Raw genomic sequence first — 14,494 nt, 5'->3', positions numbered from 1 at the left:
TTTCTACTTTTTCAGTATATATTGAGATTAAGTGGATAAAAAAATGATTACTTTATTTAAAAAAAATTCACTAAAAATCAAAAAATATGAATTAAAAACTCTTAAATTATTTTTTAAAAGTGTAAAATAAAAATATTTAACGTTTTTCGAAATAATTGTTAAGGTAGGATAATGAAATCCTATTTTTCTCTCATACATAAGAAAATACTATATTTTTTTATTTTTTTTTATTTTTAAAGTATGTGTAGCATACTAGCATTATTGAATTATTTAGAGGTGAACTTAAGACGTAACTCCTTTACACCAACGAGTCACATTCAAGTCCAGAAGACATCAACATCAAGACACGAGGATAAGTTCAAAATTTTATTTTGTTTTTTTGAAATTTTTTAATTTTTAATCATGTGGGATTGTTAAAGATGTTTCAAACTTAATTGTTCCTTGTGTTCCTTTGTCATGCATTGATTTCTTATCAATTCCTTTGAGACTTTATATTCTAACATTTCCTTACAATTGCTTCCAGTTGATACACATACATATACCATGTGTCAAATTTGGCACAAGGTCTAGTTATAGTGAAATATGTCATGTCAACAAAGTTGCCATGGAGCATTGTACATCTCTTAACGATATTTTAAAAAAAAAAAAAAGCACCAAAAAAAATTTTTTATGACTTCGAATGGTCTACGAAAAAAAAAAATTAATAGAAAATATAAGAAACAAATTTTCTTTTCTTTTTTTTTTTTTTTTTTGGGCAATGTTGGAAGAGTAATGGTTGAAAAATAGTGGTTGAAAGAATGATAATTAATCTGAGCAAAGCTAGTTGAGTCAAAGAATAGCAACCTGATCATTGGAAAAACATTGTCAAATTATTCCTCAAAAAAAAAAAAAAAAAAAGGAAGAAGAAGAAGAAGAAAAAGAAAAAGAAAAGAAAAAAATTTCTTAAATTATAAATTTTTTACATGATTCATTGCTAAAATATAACTTTAGCTATTGAATTTAGCTACCATTGGAGAAACTCTAACACTAAAACTGATCCACAATAACTAAGTTGATATGAATGTAGTTTTCTCTTTTTGTTTCACCTTCTTTTTTTTCTCTCTTTTAAAGACTACTTGTCACCCAGAAATATCATCTCCATAAATATAAAATTGTTGCCAAAAACAAAACAAGAAAGAAAAAAAAAGGAAAAATATAGTTAATTGCGGACCCATAGGGGGACTGGGGTGCCATCGCCAACCCTAGCCTGTGGAAAATTACACAACTAGCTCTATATTCATAAGTATTTGTAAAATGTATCATTGGATTGTCTCTTAATTTTTTCAAAATCTTTCTATTAATTTTATATTTCATTAATGTTTCACAATGTATAATGAGATGATTTCTAACTAATTCGCATGGTACTTAGCATCAATAAGATTTACTTAATTTTATTTATAGAATAGATGTATGTCATTTCTTTTTATTTTTATTTCAAAAATAAAAAGTAGACTAACATTTTATTTACTAGATATTGTCAACCAACAAAATAGCTTTACTAATATTTCACAACTTAAGAAAATAATTAAAAAGAAAAAAAAAACTTATTAGATTTATTTGTTTGTTTTTTCTCATAAAGTAATTTTTTCACAAACCTCATGTGAGAAATTACTCTCTATCAGTAATGTACCAATTCTTTTTTCCTTTTTCTTTTTTCACACAATCACATTGGTCTCCCCAGACATAATTTCTCTTCTAGGAAAATATTTAAAACCCATAAAAAATCTCTCACAATGTGACCTACAATGATATGGCATGATACATATAAACTTTTAGTTTGTCATTCCTCAATTGTGTAGAGTCTATCTTTCTTCTCACATCATTGTGGATTGAATTAAGGATTTAAATTGTGAGTCTCTAATACTAGTCTTTTGTTTCCGCCCATCAATATAGTGTCCATTCCTTGATTCTAATCTTCTAAAGCTCACCGCTGACATTTAAACTTTAAAAATTTTCTTAGATGCTTGTAAGATACCACATGACACTATTCCCCACATCACGCAAACTTATAGAATCAAAATAAAAAACAAATAAATAAAATAATAGCAGGATGCTAAGAAAAATGAAGTGTAGATTAAGTATAGATTAAATAATCACATAATTTAAGTGACCATAATAACTTCAGCAGAGACACGAGCTTGTTTTCATCCCATACTCTTACTACCATACCACTCATAATTAAAAATAAACTAGCAAACTTGTTGAACCCTCAATCCTTAATAAGCATGTCTCGAACAATTTGCAAATTCACTAGTATGGCTAGCATCAAAGAAGAGAGGACATGTACCCAAACTTGTTGAACCCCTACGTCACATGGATTTTTTACATCTGTAAACCTTACACAACACAACACACATGCAAGAGACGAAAATAGCTACTTTACGGCGAAATGATGTTTAAAAAAATAAAAGAAAAAGAAACAAAAAATTAATAATGACCAGAAATTAATTATTTGCCAATTGAAAAGTTAATGAAAAGAAAAACAGTTACCATATTTTTCAATGTCTGCCAATATATCTTGAAGAGGATCCTGTATATTTTTTAGTGTCTGAGGAAGTTGAGAGTTGTATGGCATGATATTTTGATTCATCTGTTCATCGCACTGCCTATTTCCTGTCTTGTTTATCACCGACGGCAAGCATCCCAGAGGACCTATGTTGTTCACCACTAGATTTCTGGCTCCAATGTTATATAATGTCTTGCAATAATGAAAACATAAACAGATGGTTAGGTTAGACTCTAACCCAATCCATAGCCATGGAAGCTATCATCTTTCACACTTAAAGTACAGTTGGTCATCGATTAATAGCAATAATATAGTGTTAAAAATCAACAATCTGATTTGAATGCAATTAGTTAAAAGTTTACCTGCAAACACCAACGAAACTGGATTAGGAGAGAATTTGCAAAATATTCAGGGTCGTGGTGGTTGTTAAAGTTTTAGATGTAGTCATTGGCCCCCATGGAGATGAAAAATATGGAATTTACACGATACTCAGCGAGCTCTTGTGGATCTTCAATCATACATGGCAGATCTTCCTAGACAGTCCTGTTAAATGCCTTAATCTGTGATTACAAACTCTAGCAATCAAACTGATAAACCAAGAGGAATTAAACTAGGGAGAGGCTTCTCTCTAGTCCACAGTAGACTGGAGCATGTTGTTGGACTCATGGGGCTCACCATGGATTTCGTTTCGATTACCTGAACCATTCAATATGTAGAATTCATCCAGTAGTTCACGTGTGCAAAAAATCACATTGTAAATAGATTTATAGATTAAAAGTGTAGGCATGTACATTACTCTAGAATTTAAACCCTATATTTAAATTGTTATTATTTTTCTTGACAAATTTCAATTCTTTTATTTATTTATTTTTTCTAGGATGTCGAACAAATTTATTTGAACCCAAGCCATGGAAATGGTGTGTACTAATGCTGCCTGACACTGTGTAGGGTTTATTGGTCGGTGCTTGTGCTGGGGCTGCCTTGCCTACATTCGACAGTTAATGATTTTGTTTTCTCACATAACTTTTATCTAGTTATTTATGTTATCTATATATATAAGAGAAAAAAAAAAGTAATACATCTTTCATATAGTTTGGGTAGGGATAAGATCTCTTCCATACCTCATCTCTCTATATCTCTCTATACTTTTGGTATAGGTTTCAATCAGAACTCGTATCGATGATCTCAACTATCTATCTCGTAGGCCCAATAATAAAGGTCATCCATTATCAGAAAATTATAAATAACAAAAAAAAAAAAAAACATTTTGTTTTATAAAATGAATGGCAAATATAAAATTTAAATATCTATTTTAGAAAACAAAATGTGATTTGTTTCCATATTTATAATTTGTCCGATGAAGCTGATTTTTTTCACAGATGACCTTCATTGCAGAGAGTACGAGATAGACAATTCGGATCATCAGTATAGGTCCAAATTAAAACCCATAAAAAGAGTGTGGAGAGGTATAGAGAGATGAGTTATGGAAGGGAGCTTATCCCGGTAGAAGGAGAGATCCAAGAAATGATTTCCATTTTTAGTTAAGATCTCTCAGTATTATTATTTTAGTAGTTTAAGTCGTTTATCCTATCTTTTATATTGTTTAAGTGATTTTTAAACTTTAAAATTTAATAATATAAAATTTATATTTTTAGAATTCTATTGATAAGATCTTTCAAACAAAATACATAAGTAATATGAAATTCTAAAAAAAAAATAAAAATTATATTCCTAAAATTTCACTAACTTGGTCATTGAAATTTCACTTACCAATTGAAATTCACAAACCTAGGTCAGTGTATGGTCAGTGAAATTTTACTGACTTGGTTATCGAACTTTTAAAATTTCATTTAACCAAGTTTTCTCGTCAAAATTTCATTGACTTAGGTTGACTTGGTCATCGAAATTTTACTAATCAACTAATATTTCACTAAACTAGGCTAGGTCAGTGAAATTTCAATGACTTCACTGATTTGGTCATAAAAATTTCATTGATTAACCAAAATTTCACTAAATCAATCCTGGCCATCCAAATTTCACTAACTGACTGAAATTTCGCTGACTCATCTTAGGTCAGTGAAATTGCTTCATTTTTTTTATTATTTTATTTTATAAAATTTTGTAATCATCATGAATATTGTTTTACAAATCTTGATGAAATGATTTCAAAAATACAAATTTTATAAATTAAAAAAAAATAGAGATTTAAGGGTATTTGGGATGATCTAAGGGGTGCTTTGATAAGATGGTTAAAAGTTGATATTTTTTATTTTTTATTTTTTGGCTTTTTTTTGTGAGAGGTGACGTGACCCAAAATGGGTTAAAAGCTGGCTTTTAGCTTTTGTGGTGGCCGAGTAAATTGATTATTACTTTTTATTATTTATGATTAAGTGCTTGTCAGATGGCTGAATACAAGTCAGCCATGCCAGGTCAGGCAAGTGGAGAAGTCGAGTACGAACACGTTATGGCGGCCGTAGGCGCCGACTATACTCTTTCATATACGGAAGGCCTAGGGATAGGATCAAAGCCCGGGAAGCAGTGGGCCCATGGATGGCCCCTGGAGGGATCATTATAATAGGAAGAGCCATGCTCAAGGAAAATGGGTCGAGAAAAAAGTAATAGAGAGAGAATTAAGAGGTTCTGTTTGGATGAAAGAGTATTTCAAAATCCATTTCACCACAATTGGCGTCGTCTGCGGGAATACTCAAGCACGCTCACGACAGACCTCATCGACAATCCTCCATCCGTAGCTGACGATGTTACACCAAGTGTTACACCAAGAACCATGGTTGGTATGGAAAATATCACTGCTCGAAGAGCCTTGAATTTCGATCCAGTGGTTCAACCTTCACCCTCAATCTCCATGCAGGAAACCATGCAGACAATAATGGATCAAGCAAAATGAAACGAACAGCGTTTGGAAGAGATAGCGGCTGACAATGAGCGCTTACGTAAAGAGCTAGCTCTAGAGTTATCCAAATCTCAACTGACTGCACTACATCACGACCGTGGCTGGCCACCCGAACAGTAGAAGGGAACTCAATGACGTCGACATCACACGATAGCAGCAGCACCTCCGACTCATCAGCTCAGGAACCTATGAAAAATGGTCGTGTTGGCATGTCTAGCTTATCTGAGGGAAGTCCATATGTGCGACATAGACAAGGAAATGAAAATGGTTCAGACGGGGAAGACAGGCATGATCCTTTCAAATGAGGAATTGCCTGGGCCATTCTGCCAAAAAAATTTAAAGCCCCGACATTTACGTTGTACGATGGCCTCGTTAACTAGACGGCCTCCTAAAATCGTGTGTGCTTTAATGAAGAAGGTTGAAGAATATTGCAAAAGCCAGACAGAAGGTCGTGGGGACAGTTGCGCCTGTCTTGGTATAGTCGATAAGCGTAACCCCACCAGAAAGAAGCCATGAGCAGCAAGGCAGGCCAAAGCAAGAAAGTCATCGCGAGCCGCGCCGATCGCGGGATCAGCACTTGAGTCGATTGAGCGAGCAATATCAAGTGGACAGCAAACACCCCCAGGAGGTCTGAGAAGAAGTACACTGAGTTGACCAAGTCGGTTAGCAAGATACTTCCAAAAGTCCAGCATCTACCCTTCTTTAAGTGGCAGGCCAAGATGATTAGAGCCCTCAATAGAAGACGCATGGATCGACGATGTGAATACCACAAGGACCATGGGCATGAAACCGACGGATGCTACGCCTTGAAGGACCATCTTAAGGAGTTGGTGCATGATGGTCGACTCCTTCAATACCTCCCCCACAAGATCACCCAACCTAATGCGATGGCTCTACGCCCGGACTCACTTCCGCTAGGTACCATTCATATCATATACTATCTTCCAACGCTGAACGACATCCATACGATCCAGTCACAAGCATCTCAACCATGCCCATCCAAGCTGTTCACACTAGCGAACGAACCCATCAGACCGGCAAGATTATCTTTGACAACGCAGATCTGGAGGGGCTGATACTCCTCTTGGACGATGCTCTCGTTATCGAGTTGCGAGTAAACAAATTAGTTGTCGAACGCATTCTAGTTGACCAGGATAGCACATCAGAGATAATGTATTACAAGATGTTTCTGAAACTCGGCTTGACGGATTCAGATCTACTGCTGGTAGTGTACCCCTTGTTCAGCTTCAATGCGAATCCGTAATATCCTCTGGGCAAGGTCACGGTTGCAGTACGTGCAGGCATGAGGACGCTCGATGTGGAGTTTTTTGTCGTTAAACCGCCATCGCCGTATAACATCATTACGGGAAGAACTTCGCTGCACGCAATGCAGGCCGTACGAAGCAGCTATCACCAACTACTCTACTTCCAAACACAACACAACATTCAATAGATTCGAGGCTTTTAGAAGTCGGCAATGGATTGCTACCTTACTACTTATGACAAAAAGCCAAGGGTGCTGGAGGTCAATTCAATTGAAATTTTGGACTGGGAGAACCTCGAGGATGTTGGAATACCCCCTAAGGAACTGAGGATCTCGTGCGGATTGAACTCACACATGAACCAAATGAATTCTTCCTGATCGGCGCCTGTTTGAATGGCGACAAACGCCAAGAGTTGATTTCGTTCCTAATCGGTAATAGTGATGTATTCGCCCGGAAGCCTTATGAAATGCCAGGAGTGGACCCCAGCAGAGCACAACACCGTTTGAATGTGGACCCAAAGGTTAAGCCCATATCATCCAGAAGAGTCGCCGATCGGCAGCCGAGCACACTTCGACCGTTGTTGGAGAAGTTGACAAGCTCCTGGAGGCCAGCGCAATTTGCGAAGTGAATTACCCCGCTTGGTTGTCCAACATTGTTGTCGTAATGAAGAAAAATGGGTCTTGGCATGTCTGCGTGGACTTCACGGACCTAAATAACGCCTGTCCCAAGGATTGCTTCCCTCTCCCCAGAATCGACCAACCAGTGGACGCAACGGCGTATCATCAGCGTATGAGCTTCTTGGACTCATACAGGGGATAACATCAAATAGCCATGCATCCTGAGGATCAGGAAAAAATAGCATTCCTCACCTCGAGGGGCACTTATTGTTACAAAGTCATGCCCTTCGCCCTGAAGAATGCCGGGGCAACTTATCAGAGGCTTGTCACCACCATGTTTAAGGAGCAACTCGGTCGTACCATCGAGGTGTACATCGATGATCTAGTGGTAAAATCCAAAGAAAAGTATGTCCACTTAGCCGACTTGACCGCAACCTTCTACATCCTCCGAAAATACAAGATAGAACTTAACCCCTCAGAGTGTGTGTTTGGTATCAGATCTAGCACATTCCTGGGCTATATTGTGAATAGAGGCTAACCCAAAACTAATTACAGCAATCTTGGAACATGGCTCCCCTCAATCAGTCAAATAAGTACAGAAGTTGATAGGGATGGTCGTGGCCCTCAACAGATTCATTAGCCGTTCTTCGTATCGTTGCCGACCGTTTTTTAATACCCTTCGACACGGGAAAGCATTCCTTTGGACTCCCCGATTTCCAGACTGCTCTAGATGCCTTAAAAGCTTATCTCCATTCAATACCACTCTTGACAACTCCATTGTCGGGCGACACACTCATCTTGTACCTTGTGGTCTCAGATCGTATGGTCAGCGCTGTACTGCTTAAAGAAGTTCTAGGAGAGCAATGACCCATTTTCTACGTTAGTAAGGCAATGGTAGATGTTGAGACGCAGTAACTACCACTGGAAAAGCTAATTTTGGCCCTGGTTGTGGCTGCCAGGAAATTAATGCACTATTTCCACGCCCATACAGTAACTGTGCTGACGGTCTATCCTCTCCGAACAGTACTTCGCAGTGCGGAATCATCAGGGCGCGTCTCCAAATGGGCATTAGAACTTGGCCAATATGACATTCGATTCTCTCCCAGAACGGCTATGATGGGGCAGATTTCGGCCGAGTTCATTATCGAATTTACTGGTTGCCACACCGACTTTAAGCCATAGCAACAGGCCTTCCAACCCCAACAGGGGTGGAGGATGTATGTTGGAGATATTTGGCGGATGTATTGCGATGGTTCATCTAACTAGTGTAGTTGTGGGGCTGAAGTAGTGATTATGACTCCTGAAGGTGCCGTAATCGAGCAAGCGGTCAAGCTCGGCTTCGACACATCAAATAACGAAGCCGAATATGAGGCTTTGCTTATCACCCTTCGTAACACGCTTCGACTTGGTGCTAAGAGGTTACAGGTTTTTTGCGATTCAAAGTTGGTTATCAATCAACTGAAGGGGGAGTATGCAGTTAGGAAAGACCGAATGGTAGCGTACATGAAGATGGCAAACTCATTACTTGTGAAGTTTGACCACCATGAGTTGAATCAAATTACCTGCGACCAAAATACCCATGCGGATGCTCTTGCTTGCTTGGCTTCTGCCATCAATTCGGAGGTTAAGCGGACCATTGAGATGGGATTCGTCAGTAAGCAAAGTATTGGTCTCTCGGATTCTGTTTGCATCAATGTTATTGACCTGAGGCCGAGTTGGATGGATCCCATTACCGTATTTTTATCTTTAGAACAGTTGCCCATAGACATGAAAGAGGCCCATAAGCTGCGGAATAAGGTCCTACGCTACTACTCGGACCCCCACGGAAAGCTCTACAAAAAATCTTTCTCAGGGCCGTATCTGGAATGTGTGCACCCAGACTTGGTAGAGGATTTCTTGGCTGAAATACATGAAGGTAGTTGCGGCCCCCATTCTAGAGGGCGTTCACTAGCCCATCGAGCCGTAACGCAGAGGTATTACTAGCCTACCATGCGAACTGATGCAGAAAACTACGTAACTAAGTGTGAGCAATGCCAAAAATTCTCTCCCTTGACTCATCTACATGCGGAGGAACTGAATTTTGTCACTTGTCCTTGGCCTTTTGCTCGATGGGGTTTGGACATCATCAGACTACTGCTAAGAGCCCCGGGAAACAAATGATTCCTGATTGTTGCAATGGATTACTTCACGAAATGGGTCGAGGTAAAACCATTGGTGCACATTCGAGATGTAGATGTCAAACATTTTGTCTGGAAGAACATTATAACCCGATTCAGCACACCGCGAGTGCTCATATTTGAGAATGGCACCCAATTCGACTGCGGTGTATATTGTGAGTTGTGTGACACATACGGCATAAGACCATACTTCTCCTCACCAGCCTATCCACAGAGCAATGGCCAAGCCGAGGCCTCCAATAAAGTGATCCTGGATAGAGTCAAGAAATGGTTAATAAAGGCCAAATGGCAAGTGGGTTGTAGAGCTGCCTAGTGTACTTTGGGCCCACCGCACTACTCCGAGGCGACCTACTGGCGAAACACCATTCGCCTTATGTTTTGGGACTGGAGCTATTATTTCCCTTGAAATTGGCCTGCTCACTCTACGATCAAAAGCATTTGACACAAGACAGAATGACATGATGTTGGCCTTGGATTTGAATTTGATTGAGGATTGTCGTGATCGGGCTCTTGTGCATATGGTGCGCTATTAACAGTAGCTCACCAAGTGTAGACACCCCATTTTTGACCGTCCTCAAGACTTGGACGTCACCGCTTGAACACTCGGTGATCATCTGTGTTTGTGTTCGTCCTGAGTTCCCGGAAGTCTCGGCCACGAGCGCCTTGCCTCAGGATCTCTCGACTCGACTATTTTGTGTCTGGTTTTGCACCAAACACTTGTGCTTTGCCTGTAAGGGACAGTGGATGGCTTGTTGGCCATCCCCACACATCACCGGCCATAGCTTGAGGCCACCGGCCATTGGTTTGTTGCCACCGGCCAAATGTTTGGCTGGCCGGCACTTTTTGTGGCCGGCCGACCATCTATTTTGGTCAAATTGCATTTTTTGCCGGCTGACCACTGTTCATCTGCTTTTGCAGATATTTTTGTGGCACCCACCTTTGCTCCCCTCCATACACGTGTATGAAGGGATTTCAAGCTTGTTAGCTTGCCTTGGAAGCTTTACAAGGTTGAATCTTCTATAAGAGGAAGCCTTTTCTCCCTTTTTGAGGTTAGACAACATTTTTCCAGAGCTCTGAGTTCTAGAGTTAGGGTTTGCATATCCTCCATCTCTATATCTCTCTTTCTCTTGTGTATTAGTGTGTGGTTTGTCTTACTTTTGCACACAAACACCTAGTCTTACACCTTTTCTTGGTTGCTGAGGGGCCAGAGGTCTGTTCTTGGTGTTCTTGGGTGGTCTTGAGCTCAAAGAAGCAGCTGGTCCACCATTTGTGAAGAGGGTCTTCAAGGGTAACATTCTTGCCTTTTTTACCCCATTTTTGCATAGATTTTTTGACTACCTTAAAACTATTTTTAGACTTGGTGTATAACATATAAAAGTCTTTTTTTTTGTCTACTCTAAATAGTTGGTTAAGGGTGTTTTGAGCTTTGAGGTTGTTTGACCCCTCTTAGGGCTTATTTGACACCTTTTTTGTGCCATTTTGGTGAGCTCCGGGACCATTGTGTTTGGGCCTCCTCACCACTGAAATCTTGAGGGATTTCAGTGGTGAGGATGGTGCCTTGAGGTCCAAAGAAGGAGAGGGCCACCCCCTCTCCTTGTTGTCCTTGAAAAGGGCCATTTTAGCCTCTTGTGTGAGCATCTAATTTAGGTTCATGTTGGCCATGTCCTAATTGATTTTTGTGCTTATTATGTCATAATATAGCTCTGTTTTTACTTGGTTTAGATACATCTTGCATGCCTTGCATACATGTCTTGTAATGCCATGTTTAGGCCTTAACATGCTTTAGGTGTTGACCCTTGTTCTAGCATGATTTTGGCCAAGCTTTGTGAAGCTTTTGTGTATGTTTCAGTGTGCTTTAACTCTGTTTTCAGTTGCTTTGGTCATGCTTAACATATTTTGTATAGTTTCTTTGCATTCTAGCTTGTAGGCCTTGAATGTGTGGTGTCATGAGCACGCTTTACTTGCTTTAATTAGTCAGTTTGGCACCTCTATTTTATGCAATTTCTGAGTTTGGCATGTTTGCCATATGTCCATGATCATCTCTTTTAAGTGTGCTTAAAAGTTGCCTTTGGATTCTTAGGAATTGGATCATGTACGCATGCATACTTGTATGTGCATTTGGGCCCATCTCCTTAGTTTATGGCCACTGTTTTAGGCTTGTTTGAGGGCTGCCTAAATTAGTTTAAGTACATCCTTCATGTGTTATAGCATGCTTGCCTTGTGCATTGTTGCATACTTGGCCTATTACATGTTATTGCTTGCTTGAAATCATGACGCATTTGGCATGTATTTCATTGGTTAAGTTGCTTTGCATTGTTCCTATGCTTAGTCCACTTTACATGTTGTTGCATGTTTGCCACTAGCATAGTTGTCACATGCCTTGCATGCTCATTTTGCATACTTAGCCTCCATGTCTAGGTTGCATTCCATTTGCACGCATGCTTCACCTCTTGAGTTGAGTATGATGGAGGTTGAGCCCCTTTGTTTGATTATGTGCTTTGCATTCCATATCAAAATGCATACTTGGTTTCTTCGGCCATCACGCATTGAAATGCGTGACTGGTGGTCCAGGAATCGAGACCCATCCTCCTTTGAGTCATGAATATGATAAGGAGTGTGGTTGGTGCATACATTGCTTGAAATGCATTTCCATGCTATGTTTTGCCCTCTGCTGCTGTCAAAAACAGATTCTGCAGGAAGCTTTGGCCGGCCGGCCATCTCCAGTGCCGACTGGCCATCCATCAATGGCCGATAGCTTGAACAAGTGGCCGGTGATCATTCCCTTTGGCTGGTGACCACTTCCACTAGCCGGTGATGTTCCACAGCACTCAGAGAAGCAACCCTGGGACTTGTACAGTCTTCGGAGGAGGATAACAATCAAAGCAGAGGCAACTTGTGCATGGAAGTGGCTTTCCGAGCGGAGCCGAACACGCATTGCATTGGGCCCTCTTCCCGAGGATGTTTACTGTTTTATTAGATTAGTTAATTTGTTAACTAGTTTAATTGGTCTGTAATATTTAATTAGCTTGTAGGTTAATTAATTGTATTATTCTTTCGGTCCCTCCGAGTGAGGGCGTATTTGTAATAAGTGTGCGTGAGTGTGTGCATGTCTTCCAACCACCACTTCTTTCTCTCTTTTACTTACCTGCTTTTGATGGTTAGTATTAGGACATGTTTAATTCAGCATACCTTATGCTATGTATGTGTGCATTCATTCATCAGTATTGCATGCACCGGGCTCGGCGCATCATGCTAACTGCATAGTATTTCAAATCAAACTTGAATACATGCTATCTATTGCATTTCACATGTCATCCTTAGATTAGCCGAGCCTATTCTAGTGACATTCTGTATGCGACGCATTAGCCATTTTAACATGAACCGGGATCACGCATGATTACTAACTAGTTTATTGTTTTGGCTTGGAGTACACTGTAAGTGTTTTATGTTTTAGCATCTCACATGTGTGCGAATGTTGCCATGACAGCATACTTACCATGAGGCTGGCTGCTTATGTGATATAACTGCTTGAGTGCCTGTGGTTGGAGTTTGAATTACCTAAATTGGAATAATACACTAAAATTGTGAGTTTTAAGCCCACTAGATAGTGGCAAAACCATCTTTTCTAAAGCCCACTTGAGGGTGGCAAAACCTGCATTTTAGCCTACTTGCGAGTAGCAAACCATTTTCAAAACAAACATGAAATGTTTTGTTCCAATTTAGGCGATTTGGTCTATACTTATTTGCTGTATGCATAACATAGTAGATCTAGGCTAATAACCGGAACAAGAACGCACAATGTTTTTAAAATCAGATATCATGGTTAGTAGAGGCCGATCATCGGACCGGGCGAGAGGGGGTGCTCATAGCTAACCTTCCCCAATCGTACCCAAGTTCTCGAGCCGAGGCAACTCTGGTGATGACGGACACATGGCCTTTGGCACCTAGTTAGGGTTTCCTAAATTCCCCCATTAAAAAATATTTAGGTGGCGACTCTGTATCTGGAAAAGCAGTCCATGTTTGGCGCTTCTTTTCTAAAAATTTGTTTTCTCAAAACGATTTGCCGGATTTGGACTCTTTGGTTCAGATTAAGAACCGTGATAATTCGAGTCCGAACTGTAGCACGAAGGCCTCACGCGGGCGCGTCTACACCAAGTCATATAATCAGCGCGTACAGTCGTGCCGTTACGTCCCCGGGGAGTTGGTTCTCAAGAAAGTGTTTATTGCTACTAAAAATCTGGCCGACGGCAAGCTAGGCTCCAATTGGCATGGCCCATATTAGATTGACTCTATTCCTGGGGCAGGGGCATATCGGCTCTCGGACATGGCAGGAAAAAAGCTTCCCCGATCATGGAATGCAACCCACCTACGCAAATTTTATCATTAACCGACATAGGAACTGTCCATGCTTTTTGGCTTTTTGAAATATGTAGCAATCACGTGTTTATCTTCTGTTTTCGCGAATATGTATATATTTATTCAGTTCATCAATCACTTTTTCATGGCTTTTATTCACTTGGATCTGATATGAATGGTAAAAAAGACTCCGAATTAGGAGCGCCCCTCGTGCTTGGCACGATCGGCCAAACAAGCCTCCAAATTCGAAGTGCCCTTTATGCTTGGCACAATTGGCCATCAATGAAAGACTCTGAATTCGGAGCGCCCCTCGTGCCCGGCATAATCGGCTGAATACGCCTACAAATTCGGAGCACCTTTTGTGCAAGGCAGAATTGGCCATCGATTAAAGACTCCGAATTCGGAGCGCCCCTTGTGCTTGGCACGATCGGCTGAACATGCCTCTGAATTTTGAAGCGCCCTTTGTGCTTGGCACAATTGGCCCGGATGAAAGACTCCAAATTCGGAGCGCCCCTTATGGTTGGCACGATCGGCCGAACAAGCCTCTGAATTCGGAGTGCCCTTTGTGCTTTAGTGTAATTGGCCATTGATTAGATACTCCGAATTCGTTGCAATTATTAACC

At 40.1% G+C, this 14,494-nt stretch overlaps 1 protein-coding gene across 1 annotated transcript; it reads left to right on the top strand.

Moving 5' to 3' along the window:
* The first annotated feature begins 8,631 nt into the window (after positions 1-8,631).
* On the top strand, positions 8,632-9,321 carry LOC145802408 (uncharacterized). Its single transcript, XM_082895119.1, has one exon. It carries the CDS (start codon positions 8,632-8,634, stop codon positions 9,319-9,321), a length of 690 nt encoding a protein of 229 aa, XP_082751245.1.
* Positions 9,322-14,494: the final 5,173 nt, after the last annotated feature.

This window comes from Camellia sinensis, chromosome 11, assembly GCF_055761805.1.
Source record: "Camellia sinensis isolate YWXY chromosome 11, ASM5576180v1, whole genome shotgun sequence".
NCBI classification, from domain to species: Eukaryota; Viridiplantae; Streptophyta; class Magnoliopsida; order Ericales; family Theaceae; genus Camellia; species Camellia sinensis.
Note: the sequence above shows the minus strand (reverse complement) of the source record. Positions and strands in the feature narration are given on the sequence as shown.

Coding starts and splice junctions, on each gene's coding strand:
- LOC145802408 (XM_082895119.1), top strand. CDS start 8,632: ATGACTCCTGAAGGTGCCGTAATCGAGCAAGCGGTCAAGCTCGGCTTC.